This window comes from Plectrocnemia conspersa, unplaced genomic scaffold (assembly GCF_051122295.1).
Source record: "Plectrocnemia conspersa isolate PC_06_02 unplaced genomic scaffold, ASM5112229v1 ptg000002l, whole genome shotgun sequence".
Taxonomy (NCBI): domain Eukaryota; kingdom Metazoa; phylum Arthropoda; class Insecta; order Trichoptera; family Polycentropodidae; genus Plectrocnemia; species Plectrocnemia conspersa.
Genome location: NW_028277166.1, coordinates 13,393,508 through 13,417,669, shown reverse-complemented (window position 1 = coordinate 13,417,669; position 24,162 = coordinate 13,393,508). Strand labels below are relative to the sequence as shown.

The 24,162-nt window shown below is 30.8% G+C and overlaps 1 protein-coding gene across 2 annotated transcripts in view; it reads right to left on the bottom strand.

Annotated features, from left to right (window-relative positions):
- Positions 1 to 1,920: 1,920 nt before the first annotated feature.
- The window catches only part of Zip48C (Zinc/iron regulated transporter-related protein 48C), an 88,461-nt gene continuing 66,219 nt past the window's right edge, over positions 1,921 to 24,162 (bottom strand). For both annotated transcript variants that reach the window (XM_088205769.1, XM_088205768.1), the window contains one exon: positions 1,921 to 3,205. In XM_088205769.1, coding sequence (XP_088061895.1) covers positions 3,127 to 3,205 — 79 coding nt within the window. In that variant the 3' untranslated portion in view covers positions 1,921 to 3,126. The remainder of the gene's footprint in view (positions 3,206 to 24,162) is intronic.

The window sequence follows — 24,162 nt, the reverse complement described above, 5'->3', positions numbered from 1 at the left end:
TTTGTGTCGAAAATTGAAATCTCTTCTACACAGATACAGAGCACCAGAACTTATAAACAAACAATATCAAGGCATTTGATATTTAAATTTCGTCATCATAATAAATTCGTAATGATAATGTTTAATTATACAAATATTTTCGCTCAATTTTTAAGTATATAGTCTCAGACTATTCCAGCCTTCTAATTTTCCAGACCATTTTACTCATAATTTATAATGAAAATTATTTCCTTCTTCTACCAACAGTTTTTAAGGAACTAGCTTTCTGTGTACATTTCATAATGTTCTTTCAATTCCTAGTTTTATCATGTATATGCCACATTCACTGAGATGTGTTAATGTATTTTAAACAGCGGTTTTGATGTTGATATGATTTAATACTTACAAATACAATATAAATATATTATATATTCACTTAAATCGATCATATATTATATAATATTAATATTAATCTGTAAATAAAAATCTATTTTAAAAACATTTTTTTAACTTTAGCTTTAATTGGAATTTAGTTTCACTGCAAATTAAATTCAACAAGTAATTCTTTTTATTTCTGCGAATGATACGGTCCAAGTAGAGTATAGAAATTGCATTTTTTGCACCTACTAAGTCGATTAGCTTGATTCAGCTATCTGATTCAAGTAGAACTGAGAAAAGCCATTGAATGTTTTCTTCGAAGATCATATTGCAACTTTCATATCGGTGCTTCTGAACATTTTTAAAAAGCGATCAAAATTGAGACAATAATTTTGGTTTCGCGATCCAAGAAAATACAAATAAAAAAACACACAAATTAATAAAACAAAATATTATACTTAATAACAACGTGAGTCTTAGCTAAGCATTGGTTTAAAAAGATCATCGAATCTCGATGTTTTATATTATATAATAAATAATATAAGAGATACTGTATTTTTTTTTTATTAAATATAATTAAAAACCTTGACTACCACAGTTATATTACAAATAAAAGTAAGTAGTACGTTCGGAGCTTTATTTGCTAATGATAGCATCTCGTTTTTTAATTTTCGATTATTAATTAAAAAAAATATTTTTTTAATGATTAGAAAAAAATAGTTTTTTGTTATCCTTTTTTGATATCTGTTATTTTTATTATTTTAAAGAATTGCTAAAAATACGAATTTACTGATTTGGGTTAATATAATGAACCTTAAAATGAAAGATATGTTCCATGGTAATATGCATATGGGAAAATGCAAACGCTTATGTATTTATTATTTTGGAGTTAATGGAGGTGCTTCGCTTTATAGTGAATTGCTTTGTTTGGCAACGGCATCGATTATTTGTCCATTTGAAAGGTGCATATTCGAATAGTCATAATCCACCTAAATGGTAGATCGGCACTTGCGCTAGTTATATACTATCGGCGTGGCAATACAATTTTTTTTAACAAGTCGTTACGACAAATTATAATATAAATAGTTTATTGATTTTTAAACGGGTACTAAAGTAGTGATTTTAAAATTAATAAAACAATATTAAAAAAACTGAAACAAGATACCGTTAAGGAATCAGATCATTCTCGCTAAATGTGCTTGTCCTTGCATCGAATGGTTGAAACACTGTTTACATAAATACAACTCGAAGAATAGAATTTACATGACATAACCAGCGACATTTTTGCGACAAAAGCGCAACAAAAGAATGTTTGACAAGTGTTTAAAATTAAATGGGTCTACGATCCAGACCTCCCTGCCAAGACCTCGGCAGACGTTCGGGAATATTAGTCTCTAATATTAGCAGCATTTAACTATTGCGCTCACACTCGCCAGACGAAAATAGAGACCGATGTGATGATGATGGTGGCAGACGCACTCATTGACTACTTTTTGTGGTCATTATCCTTTTATCGCCACCTCTTCCACCCGCCGACAAACGACGAAAAAACAACACATAGAATCTCTGTTATAAAATATATCTTTATTTTTATGTAATTAATGACAAGTTAAAACAATATTACATAAATCTTGGCGATATCGTAATAGTTCACGAAGCAAACTTTGTACTCGAATTAATTACGTGTCGTATCAACGTTATATACATAAATACACAAAATTATTTATAATGAAATATAACAAACATCACATAGATCGATTCGCTAAACCAAGAACGGCATAGGAATAAATTTTAATAGTTAAATCAATAAAATACGAACACGCTCTAACTTATTAATATCGTAGGTACTAATAGGAAATAACGTGAACTATCTATTGGCTAAATTCAATAATATTTGTACAAATTCAATAAAATAAATAAAATTGAACACATATTATTAACTATAAAAGCCTAGTAATTAAATAATCGACGATATCATTATAATACAATAGCAAACGTTCACTTAAATGCCATGCTCTTTTAAGTGTCAACGACAAATAAATATTAATAATAAAAAATAAGTCTTTTATTGTAAAAATATTTTTTTTAATAATATATTCTTTAATTTTCAACAATTTTAATAATTGATTTTGTTCATTTTTGGCCTTATATATATACATTTTAGTATCAGGTATACTAATGAGTTTATTTTTTTACATACCATAGAAATAAGCTGTATATTCGACATTGCATTCGTTACGGATCAGTACGGAATCGATTTGATATTATAGTTTTTAAAAAATGCTCTGTATAATATTGGTTTTGGCTCATTTGTACACTTAATAAAATAATTTAGATACATTTTAAATCTATAATTGTATTTGTAAATTTAGATCAATTTACAAAAAAATCAATTTGTTTAATATTAGGTATAAGAATATATTTTCACTATGTAAAATTCACATTATTAAATAACAATAAATATAATGTTAATTTTTAACATTCTCACTCAACTTTAATTTATTAACATCGGTGGTATGTCATTAATTAGTTGAAATAAAATAAATAAACTACAGAATAATATTTCTGTCTAATGGTCCCATAAACGCTAGTTTTAAACAATTACATTTAATTATTAGTCCAAATAAATAATGAAGAATGTAACAATTTACAATACAAGTCATAAGCATACACTGGGTCACGAAAACATTTACCAGCACCAAAATTTATTAGGGCTCATAAGTTTATGCTAGAACTAGATAATTAGCTAATCGATAATAGACACACTTTTCACCCCAGAATCACATCCAGCGCCATCATGATCATGAATCCGGCGATGCATCCCGCAGAGGCGAGCTTTCCGTTTCCGCTGCAAGAGATACAAAAGAAGAAATTAATACAAAAAATCGTGAATGAGAAAGAGATACAAATATTAACGGACACAATGGAATGAATGGAGTTCATTGATGAAATGCGAACTTTTTGTGGTCCATTCAAGGGGGCGAAGGGTTATCTCTGTCGGGTCGAAGTCACCGTTCTACTTGCGAACGAACGGTGATGAACTCTCGACGTTCTTTATGTGAAGGTCGGTCCATAGAGCATCAATGATAAAATGCAGAATCATGACGTGCGTCAGTCAACCTCTCTACACCGCGAAACGGGACAATGAGAAGTTTTGCGGTTTTACACGAGAAGCGATGGAGAAATCGATGATGTTATTGTTCTGCTCATTGTTTTGTGTTTTTTTTAGAATCGCTAGTTAATGTTTAATCGATTAAATACTATATTAAAATACGGAATGTCCCAAACTAACAATTTAACAATATAAATTTTACTGTTATCAAAAAATAATTAGATAATAATAATGATAAAATTGTTTTCGCACTTTAGAAGATCCGGCTTATAATATACTTTGTAGCATAAAAATAAAATAAATATACCGTAGATAAACAGAGAATGTAAATTTTGTATTCAATTAGTTATAGCATCCATGGCGCTTCCAGACACTATATATAATATGTATACGTACTTATGGCTTGAGGTCTACATTTAGTTTAAGGGATTTATTACCAGATTTAATACGAAATGAATTAAAAAATAAGGGTAGTAAAAAATTGATATTCTAGTTTCTCTATGACTTAGAATTCTCATTTCCACTTCTCGATTTTTTCGAGATTTTTTAATAAATAAAAAAATATATGTATTATAAATATAGAATGTTATTATAATAATACAGTATATATCTTTATACTGTTGATTAAAAGAAATATAATTAATTGACTAAAAGAGTATGATATATTAATATAATATATTAATTAAAAGATTAAGTGATTATAATAATACTATTGATTAAAAAAAAGAAGGTTGAAGAAAACAAACTTTAATAGGATGATGGTTTGTTATAATGGATGCAAATAATTGAAGGACCAGAACGGAGCGATTTACTTTAATTAGAGCGTCGTGCTACGAAGGAATTTTAGGCTCCCGTATTTATACCTGAATCGTAAAAATAATTGTCATTAGAAAAGACATCTTTGGATTGTTGAAAAAAACAAATTTAAGTTCGCCGACAAGCAAATTTTATGGCGTAACTCTGAGGAAAGCCCCATATATTTTTGAAATCTACCGATTCCCACGCGGAGGGTTTTGTTCTTATCGTATTATTAATGTTGTTCTTAGATTACCAAAGATAAAGCCGATAAAAATAGTTGAGAAAATCATAAGCAATTTTTTACCATTAATAAAAGCTTCCAATAAAGCATGCGTATTTTTAAGCATCTGACACGGACCCATCCTTTTTATGCAGCGGTTGTACAACATTTAAATAAATTCATACAAATTTAATATTAAACATAAAAATCATCGATTTAACTTTTTTCGATTAATTCTCGAGAAAAAACACTTATTAAAAACAATATTATATAGTAAAAAAAAACGCAAAAAAATTGTTTAATGCAATGTAAAAGTAATATAAGTAATTAAATAGCAGACACAGGGCTCCAAGAGGGAGACATCTAAAATTGGTTATGGGCCCTATATACGATTTTACAATTATTTAATTTATATATTTTTTCTTATTATTTTTTTATCCGCATATCTAGATTACGTGCACGGTTCTTCTTAATCCACATCCATATTTGTATATGAACGTTCACTCGAATACAATACGAATCACTGGCTCATATTTTCCAAGGCTTCTGTGGCTACTGAAAATTCTTCATTTAGTAAAAGGTGGATAATTTTGGATGTAGAACTACATTTTACTCCTTACTGAATTGGCTAAGATGGTATTGATATTAAATATAAAAATGTATTACACACACATAGTTTGAGAAACACGAGATTCGCAAACAGTCCGGGGCGACAATTGGGATTGATAAGCAAACATTTAGGGCGTTTGTATATATTATTATACCAGTATTTTATTTTTATTAAAAAATATTCTTATAGGTTTGCTTCAGTCGTTTAAAACATATTATTAATTTAAAAAATACAAATAACCACGCTGCTCGGTTCGTAATACATGTATTTCATCAATGACATTAGAAGTATACAAACAACAATAGTTTGACATAGCAATAATAATTAAAAATCGGACGAACACATAGAATTGCACAATAGCCACACATTGATTACCACAAACAATTTCTATATCATTCTTCTCTCTTCCAGAAAATATAGTAATGGCATTGATTCGAATTAGCATTGTTTGAATTATCCTTTGTAAAAATCGTACGGCCACATTGAAATTTTCACGGAGGGTTAGATTTAGAGATGGAACTGAACACGAACACGATTGGCTGTCAAATTGAATTATCTCCTATTCATCCAAGCTTTTTCAAATGACAATTATAAAAGACACAACACTACGTTCCATCAGGAAGAATTCGTCAATCACTTGATAGACGACGATCAATCAAATTACTCGTACTATATAGCAAATTTCAAGCGTAAACGAATCACTCCATAAGGATCTAAATTTTTCTGAGCATATTTTGATAAATTATGTACTTTGTACAAAAAACAGTTTTAGCAATAGCCAAACCAAAACATTTTATAATTGCATTCCTACGCTAAAGCTGCCGCAACTTATGCTTACACGCATCCTGCTTTCTTCTTCGACACTTAATTTTCAAGTAGTATCATGGCACGTTTACTATACAACGCACAAACATTTTGAAGAACAATAGTGAAACATTATATTTTGCGCGTGTCAAAGCTTTCGTAATTTATTTATGATGATGTAATGTGAGAGATTTCTCTGTCCGTTTTTCAAGTGGTCGTTATGGTGACCTCTAAATTGTGACTAATAGCACATGTGTTTGAAAACCCTCAATTTTTTTTATAAATATTTTCATCAAAAGCTGGCGGTCAATTCGCTAAGTAACCATTCAAAAATAATATAGACATCCATAAAATGTGATAAAAATAAATCCAACTAGATATTACGGATACATCTTAAGTTCTTATGATTTCAAGAAGTATTTGTTTATGGAAATATATAGAGTATAATATACAATTTTAAAACATGGTTCTTTTTATAATAAAAAAGCGTGCAAAGAGAATTCATTCATGTATTTTTTATATAAAGCCACAGCATGGGAAGATTCATGATGGAAGGAGAGAACAAAGAATAAGAGGGGAGCGTAGTCTTTAAAAATATATAAAAACGATAAAGCTCACTAGCAAATTGTCATATTATTGTAGCTTTAAAATAAATTTGAAAGCACAACGCAAAATATGTGCCTAGTGTTTTTCTAAAATAAGTTTTCTAAAGATTTTTAAAAAAAGGGTCTAATGGATTCTGCCTTCAGAAAAATTCTGTATCTAAAATGGACAGACCAAATAAAGACTGTCATAGATCTATAAGTTTCGTGAGATTTGGAGAATAATCATCAATTAATCCAGCCAAATGGAGTCTTTGCGTAATCATCCTCATCAATAAGGACAATGACAAGGAAGAAAGTGAAACGCATGCTAAAAAGAAATTATCGCTTTCACCCGAGCAATTCGTGGAACAAAACAATGCACCCGTCAACCAAAAACTGATTTATGTACACCAACTTATACGAAACTCTTTTGTATGAAAAGTATATGGCGAAACCGCGATTACTTATTGATTTTATTTATTTTAACGTGACGTAAATTTAAAGTATTCTACAAGCATCAATCAAAATTCGCGAAGAATGTTTACAAAACCTACGCTCAAAATCCAAACAAGCGCACCATTGATAGCGATCGAACAAAAGGATGTTGTTGTTGCTGTCAATCGAATTCATTCACAAAAAGAGGAATAACAACAACAAGTACAAGTACGCCGTGCGACTGATAAGCGTGTTTACGTCGTTACCCGGGCGCCGCAAATTGGGTTGAAAGTTATCCGAGCTATCGGCGACCTCTTATCACTGAGAATTCACACACACGTTCTCAAAACGTTTTGGTTATTATAATTCGCGGTTAAATCTCTCCGACAGGAAAACCGCACACCCACGGAATCGATGAACGCATAACACATTATCATCGTTCGCAACGACGCGTGTGCGTATGTGTGTACGTGAAGGTTTGATATCCGTTAGTGGAATTCAAATAATATAATAATTTGTAATCATGCTTCGTGTCTCCTAATTACAATTAAATTTAAAACTAATACTTGCATAGATAATTGTATATAAATAGTTCGTCGGTCGAGCGTCGTTAATGAATCTAAAAGAGCAAAGTCAGTTCGTCGACCACGTAATGTTCATAATGAATGTATGTCCTAAGCAAAGTTTGTTTCCACTTTTCAGTATAAGAAATTAAGACATGTATGTCATTTTTATTTTCAACTTAACATCAATGAAGACGTGCATACATATAGTATATTTATAACCATATCGATGACCTTAACTGTAAATCTGCTAACTCTACTTTTATGTGAAAATAACTTAATAATACTAATTTGCTCCTATTAGTCTGATATTTAAAATATTATGTTCAGATAATTTCATCTCTAAATAGTATTTCATACACACAAATTAATACAGAATTAACCACCAAAAATCAGCGCATGTATTACGTCCATGAACACGTACATTATCGCCGTTTTATCTCAAAGCGGATTACAATTTTCGTACAAAACATTGCGTATGAAAATTATAATTAGCAGATATTATTAATGTAAAAAACATTCATTCATGAATTCAAACCCACGACCTTAATATAAAAATGTCAGATAGCCGTTAACCGACGACGTACGAAAATAAATACCCCAACTAGATAAGAACAGTAAAAAAACACGTATGAAATAAATATTTTACTCATTGATCGAGCAGTTTTTTTTATTATTTAAAATACATTAAATAAAAAATGAAGTAGGTATTCAGATTGCGTCAGTGACACGAGAGAAAAATTTCACAGAAATCCGATTCATCATTAGGTGACATCACGAGAAAAAATCTCCAATTATGTACAACGCTGATAAAATAAAACGCTTCCGATTGCTAGCATATTGACAATTCCAAGAATTAAAAAATATATTTAAAATTATTATATCTAGTACAGTGTTGTCAGATGATACATTTAACATATCGCGCATCTATAATATATAATTAAATGGCAAAACTGGGCGATAAAGGTTCTTAGAAATAATTATTGTTTATGTATACGCTAACGCCGCGTGATACGAATGACAAGACACACCGAAAACAAACTTCATAAAACATAATCAGCCAGTTATTTGCATATTCATTGATGGTATATATATAATATACATAAACAAATTTTTTCCATACATCTCAAATATTTTGAAACGTATTACGAAGTTAATAATGACAGTAATTTAAACATCCATGCCAATCACTAATTGACTAATAGATCTCTTATAAAATAATATTACTATTCATTTAATTATAGGTATTCATTAAATTCATGTAAAGCAAAAATTATAAAAATTAAAATAAAACTGTTTCTTTAAAAATGTTTGCATATGTTATAAAATTATATTAAGTTTGATAGTTATGGGTAATTTTGTATGATTCACAAACACATTTTGCGAAATATAACACTCAGATAGATATTTTTTAGATGACCTATCGTAAAAAATAGGTTATCTAACATAGATAATATTGCTTTCGAAATATAATTTAAGATTATACTTATTTAGGCAAACATTAATTTGCTCTTTTATATAATGTAAATTTATAACTAAATCGCAGTTCGCCGTATTTGTTAATTAAAACTAAATTGTATTAGCTAGACATAAAAACTTGTTTGGACATTTTCTGTCACTGTGGCACTGTCAATACTATTATGTTATTGAAAGTATTTATTCAGTGATTAAATATTATTTGGTCCATAATGCTCGAGCCACAATTATCCTGGTCGAATAATTTTAATTATATTGAAAATTATAGTAAACCTTCAAAGAAAAGCAATAGACTTACAGTGGTGCATTGACTCACGAGTTTAATTTGTTCCGTGACGGTGCTCGTAACTCAAATTACTCGTATGTCAAATCAGTTTTCCTCACTGAAATGCCATTAATCCATTTGAATAGGGAAAATTGAAATGGTTTGATGACAATTGATTAATGATAATGTTTATTTTTAAGTTATGCAATACGTTTTTTTGCTCGTAAGTCGAGATTCCACTGTAGATATAAATGCAGTACCGATCGATATATTGCAAGATGTTCAACATAAATATAATTATTTTTATTGTAAAAGAAAATTGAGACCCATCTTGAATTAGTTTATTTTTTCATTACAATTGTGCTCAAATTTGCAATATTACATTGAAGGATTTTATATAATTGTAATATGATGTAAACTTGACTGGGATGTTTTAGTGTATCTGTTACAGTGAATATGTATTTTTCAGTGAAATTATATTTTTACTAGTAAAAGTAAAATTCAGTAACTAGGCCCGTAAAAATATATTATTGCACAACGTTCAGAATATTATGGCCTTAACATGTGATGTGTCGCTCTACAAACACTTTTTATACTAAATACGCTGGTGGAGTACAGAATTTAAAAAGTAAATAGAAAATTTAATAAGATAAATAGGATTTACTAACTAAATTTAAAAAAAATATGGAAAATATTAATAATTTAGATTGAATATTTTTTTATTATTTTAATCGATTTTTTAAGAATGCAAATGAACGTTTGACGCTTCTCAAATAACAGTTTTGAGGTGCATATATTGTAAATTCACTAGCACCTATCACTGAAATTATATTTTCACTAGTAGAAATATATATCTACCGGTGAAAATTTCATTGTGAACAAACGACAGTGAAAATATATTTTCGCTAGTAATACATACTCACTGTAACGAGTGTCTTCTCGAGAATATTTCGAGATATATGACAAAATTCTCCTTTTATAAATCAGCAAAATTATCTAGATTTTTCATCGAACCTTTTTCGTTAAAAATTAAATTCGTATGAATATTTTAAATATTTTACGACCACGGCATAAAAAAGGTGAGTCTGTGCCAGACGTTTGGAGAAATGTGCATGCTTATTTGGATTTTGCGGAAGATGTCGAAATTTGAATGGCAAAAAATTGTTTACGATTTTTTTCAACTAATCGGTATTATCTTTGCTTTGGTAATCTAAGAACTACAATATTAATCAGATAAGAAACTCCGCTCCACGTAGAATCGGCAGCTTGCGAAAACGTATTTTTTATGTTTATCTTTTTAAAAATAAGCGAAAAAGTAGAAACGGTTGTTATTGATATATTGATATAAAAGTAGCAACAGTTGGTATTCTGAAAGTCACGGTTTGTATCGGGCTTTACAACCTATGAGTCCCACATCGTTGAGCCTTCTTCTCGCCGTTCGCTTAAAATGGATGGCCTTCCGCTTTCAGAGACTTCAGCAGTCAGCTTGGAATACGTTTTTCGACGTTTTTTAATGAGCTCTTGAACCAACTTTCAATGTGTTGACTAATTTTCGATATATTTAGTCCTTGCGAATGCAATAAAATTTCGCTCTTTTAGCCTCACGTAATTCGTGTTTTTGACATTTTTTAAATGTTAATATAATACTAAAAAAAAGGCCGAAATCACGCAACTGAACATAAAGGTTACTTAAGCGAGACTGAACAATTAGATCTGCAATCCCTTTTTAAAATTCAAGTGAACAATTAAAAACAACAAATTTTTTTGTATAGTTCTCAGAATTACAATGCACTTGTAAAGAGTTACACATACTTTTCAGGGGTACAACATTATTATGGCCAAGGCTGTAGTTTGGACCTCATACCGCTTGGATAAATTTTTGGTACACAATGGTAAATATGAAACTGATTAAATATATTTATGAATTTATAAATACTTTTACGAAATCATCTCATTTTGCATAACGTCTATCAACTCATTTTTCTGATAAAATACCAATCACCTGCCAAAATATAACTAACCATTTAATTTTAAAATACTGACTCTTAGATAATGACTGACCCTTTAGGATAAAACAAAATTACTAATCCAATAAATACAGGATATTATTTTATTCATGGTCAATATCAATGACTCTACAGAGCTCAAATGCGATATTTTCTGTCGACTTTCATTGATAATATCCTGCTTTTTATTCGGCTCATAATATTGATCTTCTGAAAGGGAACTAAAATAAAAAAAATAACAATTTTTCAGGCTAGTTTTCTGAAATATATTAGACTGCAATGTAATAATAGTCACTATGAAACATTATGTATAAATTATATACGTTCTAAATATTGGAATCTATTGGCATTAATTATAATTTTTCCACTTGGAAGTCAATTCAATCCTAGTGTGCGCCGTTTTGAAATTTTCCGGCCGGGGTCGTCGACCTGCCCGCCGCCGAAATTCGCCGAATTTTTTTCGCCCATCGCCGAGGTCATCGGCGGCGTCGCGACGCGCTACTGAATGAGCGGCGGCGTCACACGCAATAATGTGCGCGCGGTGGTGTTATGCGCGGCCGCGAGGTGGGCGTCTGACCCAGTGCCGGCAGACACAACAGTCGTCGCTCGGCCGAGTCTTGGCAGCGCCGCGGAAACGCTCGGAAAAGCCGGGGGCGCCACTCGCAGATACACACGATATCGCCATCGACGCTGGTGATTGACGGTTGTAATTAGGGACGTTTAGCATTTGACCATCTTTAACGCATCTTAAGAATCGTCATACGGATATTCGTCGACTTGAATTATTCTCTCCGGTCGTTCACACTATAACGGCCATTACGCAATTTTACGATTATTTTGCGCTCTCCGATTTTTATTTAGTTTTAATAAATTACTTAAAGTTAAACGTAATAAAATGTATTGTAAATCGGCTGCGAAAAGTATACATTGAAGCGATAAAAGTACCGTTACATATTATTAGAATCCATTTATATTTGATTTTTACGAAATAAAATGTATTATATATGACTTTTATATAAGTTATATATATATACATACATTACTTATGCGTTGTCGATGTAATTTATTAGTAACTAAAGAGTAAAAACAAACTAAAAAGGGGGGAGGGAGAGGGGGACAAATTCTCCGGGGCCCGTTCATCTTGAGGGACCCAACTCTGAAAAAAACATGGCAAGAATATACTGATTTATTTCTTAAGCCTTTTTTATACATATTACACAATAAATAAAAGGAGTGGAACATTGCCATCAAAAACACCCACTTTCTAGGTAATACTTTCACAATAAATATTATTATTCAAAGGGATAGATTGTAGTTTTTTGATGCCGCTCTGTTTGTGTTAAAATTTGTTTGCAAATGATTGTTGACTTTATTGCTTTTTGAACGCTTAAAAATATTAGACATGAAAAAAATATTCAATGAATAAGAATCAGTAGCAATAAACTTAGGTGTTCGATCTGAATTTTTAGAGGAAGAAGCAAAGAAATAACGAAAGATCAACGATAAATTTAACAACTAGATTCAATGCAGCAAAATAAATATATATTTAAAAAATATTTATATATTTAAACCGAATTTTGGTCAATAGGAAAGCGTAAGAACAATTATTACTTCTCAGAAGGCAAAGATTCGCGTCAAAAGCAATAAAATCGTATCGGCAACGAGCTAGTGGGAACGCTCGGTAACGAGCGCTCACCATTGACTGTTACAGTCTGACATTCACCGTTTTCAAAAAAGTAAGGCCCAACGACGCCGACTGCCACAATGTGCACTAAACATGTAACGGTTTCTCGTGAATCACATGATAATTTTCCTCACCACATATGTGGAAATTTTGATTATTACCATACTCAGAGAGGTGGGAATGTGCCTCATCAGAAGGGACGATATTTTTTCTGCTACTCTAACACCCAATCTGCTCAAATTATTCGCTATCCATGGTATGTGGGTCGTTAACTAATAAAATGCCGCGTCGTTTACAAATAAAAATGTAATTTAATTTAGGTAAAATTACTGAAAAGTAATTATAAAAACGTGTTTAAGAATATCTCTATTGTTATTAAAAACACTGTATAATGCAGGGCTGTGGAGTCGGAGTCGGAGTCGGAGTTGGAGTCGTGGAGTCGTGGTGTTTTGGCCGGAGTTGGAGTCGGAGTCGGAGTCGTGAAAAATGAGCGACTCCGAGCAATTTTTTAAATTATGAAATTTATGAATTTTTAATTGCGTAATAATGAATGTGTATAGCATATGAATATTAAAAGCGTAGAAAAACACCAAAAATACCTGATAAAATTAAACTTTTTTGAGTCGGAGTCGAAGTAGGAGTCGGAGTCGGAGTGGAGTCGTGTTGTTGGTAAATATCGGAATCGGAGTCGGAGTCGGAGTCGTGTTTTTTTTTAACGACTCCACAGCCCTGGTATAATGTATTAAATGAGTATAAAAAAGCAATATACATGAAATTTTTTACATTGGTAGGAACATAATTTACTTTACTTTTTAATAAATATTATTAGGGTAATCACTATTTATTTAAGTATTGTATTATTACATAAAAATAAACAATACATAAATATATTCGATAAGAAAATAAAAGAAAGATCAGGTTGCTATCACCAAAGGTGAATTTCGCAATTTGATTGGTTTCGCAAAGATCATATCGCAACGCACGAGCGTATTCTGGGGCATAAAACTAGAGTTCAGCAAGTATAAAAGGACAATACGTAAATTAATTACATAAATGTAGCAGTGATTCATATTTAAGTGCTTCTAAAGTGAGTTTAAACAAAAAAAATAGTATTCGTTTTAATATTAAGTAATATTTCATGGTACTAAGATCTATATTTTAATGTGCAAAGTACTAAAAATTCCAAATATTCGTTATTTTCAACAACTGTACACGATTAAATATTCGAATATATTCTTATAGTTATAAATAATCAAAAAATATAGTCTAAATAATGAATACGTGTTTTAAAAAAATAAATAAAAAAATCAAGATCGGTTTATTATCAATTATATATGCTGGAAAAGGACTACAAGTCTTAAAAGAGTTAAAATTGAACATCATTCGTATCGATTTAAAAGATATATCAACAATTGAGAAAGTTCACAGCTGCACAATATTAACTCGGAAATATAAGTAATTTCTAGAATTTCTGCATTTTTTAATTATTATTTTGTTTTTTTGGTATAAGTGGTTATGGCTGTTATAAATAACTAAAAAATACAATGATGTATTTTGCAAAAGAAAAACATACTACCTGCGTTGTTGTAATACACAAATACTTAAGAAATAATTAACAACTGTGCTTTTCTATTAATTGGGCAAATATTTGATATACTTAAAAAAAAGGTATTCGAATATTCAGACTAGTCTCTACTAAGGACCAACGCGCAATACAAACATTTAAAAAAAATCTATCATTACGCAAAATTGCAAGACTCCTCTAAGATCGAAACCAGCATGATAGACGAGTGGTATAAGTCTCTGACTATCGACCTGAAAGACCTGAGTTCGAATTAGTGTTTCAAATTTCTATCGTGTCTAGGAAATCGGAATAAGCGATTATTATATAATTATAATTGCGATCGATCATCACAGATTAGATTTCCTAGATTTTCTTAATATCACGGATGAATATTGTGATGATTAATTCAAATTGAGGTAGGTCGTACATATCTGGTATTGAAAATTATCTCATAGAGAATATCTTATATGTATTTAAAAAAACATGACAAATTCATTATCTTATATTAACAATGCTCATATCCACAATGAATCCATCTTATATTGTAATCGATGAGCTACATATTTTATATAATATAAGTTGTAATCTAGTTTGATTTTAAATAATCACCTCAATATTCAACCACGAGATAGGAAAATCCAAAATAAAGCTATCGATAGGAATTGAAATGTACAATAACCATTAACTCTGATCTTTCAGACACTCAGATTACAGTGGCTCTTATTATTATTATTACCATTGTATATATTTGTTACCCTGCATCAATCATTTGATTTTTAACCGGTTGTCAAGTTTTTTCAGGTATGTAATTAATTTTTATATTTTAGTTTAAAATATCTATAAACAAAGAACAGATATACTCATTGATTTAAAGCTGAAATAAAGAGGAAACGAAAGAGAAGGAAGTAGACGTTCCTATTCTCAATAACGAAGATGATTTTTAATATTCCTCACCCACAAGTATGTATTTAATATGTAATATTACTAGATATGTTAAGTTTCATACACCAAATTGTGCAGACCCTTTTTATAAATTCATATTTATATACAGAAGTAAATATTACATCAGAAAATACACACATTTATAAAAAAAATATATTTAATACATGCAGCTACAAATAAGCCAGAAGATGAAGATAAGAGCTGCATATATTAAGAAGCTTAATTGACTAATGGTGTATGGGAGGGGTTTACTGTATTTAATGTAGACACAACGATTGTGCAGGTGCATAAAAATACAGGTAAGTAGCAGGTACATATGTATGCACACGACTTCTGTATATAATTGATGTTTGAGCTAATTTTATTAAACCGTTTAAAATATAACGTTTTTTTTTACATTTTAAACAATGTGCTTGTCGTACATTGTTATCTTGTAAAAAATGTTATTTGATTTAAACTTTTCAGAACTCAGATAGATTCTTATAAACTTAATTACAAAGTTTCAGTATAATCGATCTAATAGTTTTGCGAGATTTTAGCCAGACATAATTTATTGAAAAATAAGTACACACATACGTACATTATTGTAAAATATCGAAACGTCATTAGTGCATACATCAGTACAATTTTGTCATGAACGTGTATTAGTATTGCGTCATTAATTGTTATATATCCTGTTTTTATTATCGCAAGTGATATTGCCAAGGACTTATAAATATATTTTCTATATTCAACATTTTTTAATAACTTAGTAGAATTGTTACATATGGTTGAAAAATATATGACTATGTTGTTTTACAAAAAAAAAAATATTTTTACACCACGTTAGAAAGACAAAGCATTTGAAGAACATAATTTTTCCTCGGAAAACTACATTGATCAACACGATCTTCGTGTCGTTCGTCGTTTTTTGTCTACCTAGTTCAACATTTGCGTTGTTTTCTTTTCCTGCGAAGAATTCGCCGTATCGACAGAGTGCTGAAAAGCGTTGTCGGCTGCATTGGTTTCGTTGCAAATAATCGCGATGGGTTTAGAAGCGAGACTACTTGCCAGATGAGATTCCCAGACGGTATTATTTTGGTTTTCTATTTTGAGTAGAACGATCGGTCTGTAGGCAGAGCAACTAACTCATGACGCCGTTTCGCGCGACGTCTAATTATCGGTTGACTCTGATGGAAAATTAAAAGAAAATCCCTCGGAAAACTCCTAATCAAACAAACGTAAATCTATATGAACTGTACTATTCAACAAAATAGAGTATCGCTCGATTATTATTATTAGGAGTATAACACCTATCACTAGAAGACTAATCTACTTCTACTCAAGGTGCCGTCGTCTGTTCATCTGATAGGCAACTTACTATAAACCGTAGCAGCTACGCATTAAGCTTATTAGGTTTACATTGACTTGCCTTCTTATTAATCTGAAACGATCGATAGCAATTATTATTATAACAAATCTTAAATCAAAATCAAGATTTTTAAGACATAGATAATTTTATTTACTTAGAACTACTATCATATAAAAATCGATCAATACTAAAACATCCAGTAAAAATGTATAGTGGTACAGGGAGTAGAATATTTCACCGTGAGAAAATGTTACACAGTGGAACCTCGGATTGCGAGTAACTTGGTTTACGACTGTGTCACAATATAAGAAAAAAAAATATTTGATAAACGATCGATTTATTGCGATACGTCGATGGTTATATAATGCTCCTGTCATCTTCCAGATCTCGAGGACGACTTACTGGAGAAGTTTATTAGGATCAAGTCTCTTCCTAACAACACCACCCTACTCCAGCTAATGAATCGGCAGGTTAGAAATGCTAAAGGAAGAAATCTTACCTTCAGAGGCTTTTGGAAAAATTGTGAGCTGCCTCGAGATCATAGGGTGGGATTATCGAGAGAACCCTTAATTCTGCTTAAAGAAATTGCGTTGACGAGTTTGATCGTGCCATTGGGGAGTTAAATGAGGACGATACTCAAATGTTGGTTGAGGAACATGGCCCGGAGTTGACCACAGAAGAACCAATAGATCTGCATCGCGAGAAATAGATCGAGGCTACAGAAGAGATCTCGTGTGAGGAGGTGGAGAAAAGGGCTGAAAAAGCCATCAGTTTAAATGAGATAAGGCATATCTGTAAAATGTGAACCACCGAAGTTGGAATTCAATGACAATGGCATTTCACGTTTTCGCCAAATCCTCAAAGGGAGGCAAAAGCAAGTGTCACTGGATATGTTCCTAGCTAAAGTTCCACTAAAAGAAATGGATTTTATTGAGCTATCAGTGATTCTGATATGAATAATTAATAAATTAAATTATTTTATAATAAAAATATACGTGTATTTTGTATTAAGCATTTTTATAATAATATTTGGTTTTGAAACGAATCAACTTAAGTTTTCATTACTTATTTTGCGGAAAATAACTTCCGGAACAGATTATGCTGTGGGCTACGAAAAAGAGACCCTAACAATTACATTATTAAACAACTGGTCATAAAAGGTTTTGAAAAAATATTTGCATAATTATGACATTCTGAAAGAATTTGAAAAGAGAAAATAAACGTGACTACAATTTTATAATTATATTAATGCTTAGTCCAGGTATTGTGCTTTAATTATATAATTGATTTGATCGTTAGATAAAAGCGCAATATAAAAATATTGTTTTAGGCGTGCCTGCAAATTATATTATACCGTTCTTAAAATATTATATAACTAAACTTAGATTCAAAAAACACAAAAAAAGGAATGACCCAAAATCGAGATAAATAACTGCCTTAAAATTTAAAATATGTAGAAGTTCAAAATAGTTAGTCATAGGGTACACGTGTTAGATGTCACGTCGAGCTTTCGATAACCTCAAAATCACGCACGTTGAATGGCATGGTGTATTGTCATGGTTAAATTATATGATGAGTCAGTCGCATAACTGTCCAAATTGGTCCTTAGCGCGAAATCCTTCTAGTACAAACACGCGCGCGTCTAGGAATGAAGGAAGCGCGTACGCTTTAGAATTCTTCGCGTTTCCTGGAAATTCGCACGGACGGTTAAAATCGTTTGCATATATTGACTCACCACATTCAGATTTGGTATGCATCTCGTGGAACATAAAATGTGTACTACATAAAAACCAGCCAATATTAATAACAACCATTTTTGCCTTATAATAATAATAACGCTTATCAATCTACAATAAAAAATATTAATTAAGCTTCGGATATAGCAATTATAATGTGATCAAGGCGCTTGATTGCGTAATTAAGTTTATAAATAAATAACAGTATGATTAATTAACAATGTGAATGTGCACATAGAGCATCATTGCCTGGCAGTAAAAGCAATTAACTTTTATCGAGTCTAAAAATAGGATTGTCAATAAAAAAACATACACAGTAATTTCTGACTTAAATAGCAATAATGTAAGACGGAAATGCACAATTTGTTTGCTTCCTGCATTTCGGTGATTACACACATTCAACGGATGGCACTGCGTTGAAAATTAACCGAAATCATAGGAAAATCATTCACAATACGAACAATAAACAATAATATACAATCTAGTTTGTGAAATGCAGTAAGGATATTTAACAGAAATTATTTCTTCTGATTTTATTGTAAATTCTTAACGTTAATGCATGTCTTCATTATTAAATAAACAACTAAATTTAATAGTACATTTTCCTATTAGTTACTGAAATATTGATATACTAAATACTACTTTTTATACACAATATGAAACTATAGGTATTTTATATTTATTTAATAAAAACAACAGAATGGAACGCCATAAACTAATGTCTATTTCACAAGATTTACACTGTTAATTTGCATACGATTAGAATGAACTAGTCATCGGCATATTTTAATAAATAAGGTCTTCTGCGAAATGTTGTCCTTCCGAGAAACATCCAGATCAGATTTGAACAACTATTTTAACACAATATATAAATTCATATTATTTGCGAAATGCGCGCTTCTTTAAGAATACTAGTACTGGATTTCCAGCGTTATGAGCCAATGCAATGCAATGAATTGCAGCTTAAAAAAGTACAACGTAAATTTATTCGCTATTTATACTTGAAGGAATACGATTACTATCCATTCCTGTTTCCCAGTGCTTTCATTTTTGATGCGCGGAGATATGCTTCTAATTAAACACTTTTGGAAATTGCATAGAGGTGGTCATTGTTCCTGGTCGCGTCCTCTGTTCTTGCCTGTAAAAGCTAGGACTGGTGCACTTGCCAACGGCCGTCTGATATTTATTGATATTTTCTCATGCACACACAGTGAGTTGGTTCAGTTCGTATGAGGCATACATTTGCGACAACTCTTTTCTCACGGTGGTATCAAAATTTAAATAGTAAGTTGCCATTTTACGAATCAAACAGTCTTACGGTTATAATTTACATATAGAAAAAAGTTTTCAACTTGACAAAAATGCTTTTAAATCTAACCCCTCAATTAATATATACAGGAATAATAAAAACAGGAATGGTTATTTTTTAAATTTATAATAATAAAAACAATCGTTTCTAAAATTATTATTTACAATAAAACCAACGAAATGGAAGTCGAAAGATATTCCTGTACTATGATCAATATCAGTGTTGCAACATTGATAAGGTTTATTGGTCACAATGATAATCAGCCTCGTAGTATAATTGAAGTTTAAAGGAAAAAAATCTTTTTAAAATTCTAGGAAATCATTTATAGCACGTAAATTATTACTACATATATACTATGTTACACCTTTAGCACTATCAGATAATTGAAGACCCCCAAGGCAAGAGTATGTTAACTAACATTATTTGCATAATGGTGCTGTATTTTTATAATTTATAAAAACAACACGAAGTGTTACATATATTATATTAGGGTGATAATTATAATGTTGAAAGAATAACGGATATGTTATTTGTGTACATATAGTTATCTTTAATTATTCTAACAAGAAAACTGTGGTAAATTAAAAACTACAGTTAAATCTTTCTATTCAATTCTAGATAAACATATTTGAACAATTATTATTTAAATAAACAATATATAAAATAATTATTAAATAAAACGATTTTTTAGGCATTACTGTTGGACATAATAGTGAGCACTTTTAGCAACTTTTCCGAAGAAAAAATTCGAAGATTTACCTTACATACATACACAAATAATTTGTTTTATGGAACAAAATATTTATTTAAATGCACATAACTCTTAAAATTGAAAAGAAAATATATTTTAAATAATAGCTATTGATATTTTTATTTATAAAATACCCATCAATTTGTTTAGAAAGTAATAAATTCCATATAATATATTTTGGTCTTGGGGGAGTCTTCAGTTAATAAAAAAAAAAAACGTTCATAATGTTTATATATCTTCATGTTTTAAGTCTAATTCTGATAATTATTCATGTTTACAAATCCCTTGATTTGTATACAATTTTGATAACACTATATATAATATAGATTTGAGAGGTGATTTATGTAGGTAGTTAATCTGCAGAAGCAAATGTCTTAACTAGATATCTTGGGCGATAAACTAGTATTATCCAATATAGGATTAAAATAATTTTAAGACTAGGTATGATGATCTCCTATCTACAAAATTTAAAAGGCAGATTATTCTTAAGGCGCGGCAACATTAATCGATCGACGACGAATTGAAATCGAAAGGCTAATTCGAGTCATCCATCAACTCGTTTCGTTGCTAACGCCACGATGAAATACGAGCGTTAAACACCACCAAAGTGTCAGAAACGAATTTGTTGGCGCGATGGGCGTTTTTTCTATCTCCCTCTCTTCTTATAAATTTCCCTACGCGTGTTATTATCAACGCCGCGTCATTACGGCCGTCGCGGGAAACAAAACGCCAAAGTTTGGGAGCCACGGGGGACATCAATGGGATGTTTTATGTCGAAATAAAAAGATAATGATACGACGCATCGCACATATATCACCGGCCGATTACTGATGATTTTTTTTGATACATACATACAGTCGATTTGTTTACATTCAGCCCGCTTTGCATACAATGAGACGGAACGCATAATCGCGGGGCCGAGATGTCGCATCTTGCGGGATTTAAAAAGAGTAAAAATAGTCGAAAGACACATACATTCACACACAACGATTTAACGCGATGCGAGCATTTTTCAGTTTTCGGTTTCGTATATCCTCCGGGGGAATGTTAACGACCGGTATCGAAAATCTCCCCGACTGTTTTTAGTTCGTTCGTTTCCAATAGCTGTCGGGTCGGGGCCTTAAGGTTTAAATTAAGATCGCAGTGTGGGAGAATAGTTAAATCGGCGGATTAGTTAATAATGAATCTTGGGACTTAGTTACATGAGCATTTTTCTTAAATGAAGCGTTCTAATTTAATATTCAGATAAATCAGTATGATTAATGTTCTATAAAAGTATCACGAAATCAGCCCAATACAATCTATTAATGTTTATTATTTCGATATTTATTTATTCAAATTAAAATAATATCATCCTGACCTAACAGGTTACTCAAATGCGTCACATTGGTCAAAAATCAATGAATAATATTATTACAATACACAAAGTAAGATAAAAAAATAATATGATTAAAAAATTGAGGCATAAAACGAAATTTGTATTAAACCGGTGAATAGTATTCACGTATACTTTTTAACGTTTCTTTAACTTATAAAGTAAACGAGCAAAATTTTCAGCAACACGCGCGCACTCCAAAAAGCAACTCAGGACACACTGCATGAGCAGTGGGAGATGTTCCAGATGTAGGTCGAATGCAAGGAATATTTTTTCTTAGCCGCGTAAATCGAGGGTTAAGTATTGTATTATTGCGCGATAGATGATCATGTAAGAAACAGATGAGAAGAAAATGGAACTTGGTAAACTTTTCGCCTTTAAATACATAACGTTTCATTAAAACGGTATTAAAAAACTGTAAACTTTAATTACATAATATTAGATTAAGTAGTTTTAAATATTAAAATATTGTTTGTGGTGTGCACAAATGAAACAAACAAAACATCTCTGCCTTATCCGAGATTGAAATGTATATCTCGCATAAATCATTTTTAAACTTAATACGAGTATTATGCTTAAACTGTATGATGTAATTTTACGAGAATTTAAAGTGGGGATATTTAATACATAATAAGTTATAAGACAAAAATGGGGAAAATGACGACAATGTTTTATTTAGAACCATACAGTCACCACTATAATTAAGAGTGAGAAATTTAATATATACTAATTGATTATTAGAATGAATATTTTATAACCTTTGTGTATATTTTATCTCATTATTATTTATTAGCACTGATCTATTGTTTTTTCGTCAAATTCTGAATTATGTTTCATAGCCTTTAGTTTTTTGATATTATTTTTATACCATTGTAAATCTATGAATGAAAAAATATATGAATATAAACTAACCTATCACTATAGATTTATTTTTATTTATTTATTTATTAATAGTCAAAATGTGGCATACCCTCCATTTCTTATGCTGTATTCGTAAAATATTATTACTTGTGATATTCTCCTTGAAACTGGAGCAATATCATCGTGATATCACTAGCTATAAACCGTAGACTAATCAGGATTAAAAATAGCTTCGCTTTAAATGATTCAAAGGTGTTGCACAATAACAACTATCAATTCTGTTTAAATTAGCATTAGTCATTATACACAGAATCTATAATATAAGCATACTTATCACACAGCTCTGTTGCATATTCATATTTTCATAAAACTTTTTTACAAAACAGCTTTAATGATTCACTCAGCAAACATAATCGATGAAGCGGCGGCCTTGAAAAGGCGATTTCTCGGGAAATCACTGCATTGCCAATTTCATCCCGCAGTGTCATAAGAATCGCGAGAATACGGAACATTCAGAACGTCTAATTGATACTTTTGAGAATTATTACAATTGTGAGGAAATTCGATAGAGACCGGTCGCCACAATGAGCGACAGCGAATTTGACAAATGGTGGCTTGTGTACAAAAAGTTGTACAAGGAGGTCAACAACAATATCCCTCGTAAACCAGTTGATGAACCCTTATACTCGAGGACTAAAGAGGGTTATCGGAAACGTTGCTAAAGTAGAAAAATACAATTAAATGCTCGAGTCGTACATGTGACGCTTCCGGTGCTGTGAAAAATAATTATGTAAGTATAATTGAAGCAGGTTTTATAGCTAAAAATAAAATATTACTTAAATATGTATAATAATTCTATTATTCTGATAATAAATGATTCAAGTGCTTTTTATAATGGATATTTTTAGTAACATCAAGGATACAAATGTGAAATATTATAACCATATGAGTGTTATTCGATTTTGCTATGGTAAACTGTGTTGAAGTGTTAAAGTAAATTCTTACTCTAAATAGTAAATATACGGTGAGCGAAATCCTGGCATCGCAGTACTAAAAGTTTCGTCCTCGCCTCCCGCTTTTAACCTATGTACGAGTATAAGAGTCAAGTAAAGTAATAAAAATAAAATAACAAGCATCCATGAATAAAAATGCTCGTATCACATGAAAGACTTTATAACAAACGCCAATACTTAAATACACTATTTGTATTTTGAAAAGGTATTCGTTTATGACAGCGACTTTTTATCCTAGAGAATCAAGTTAATAAGATAATCATTGCAGATGCGTTATCTGAAGAAAGAATATGCGAGTAGGAACTTTTCTTATTATTTAAGAAAGCCTTGATTGCAGCGTTGTGCT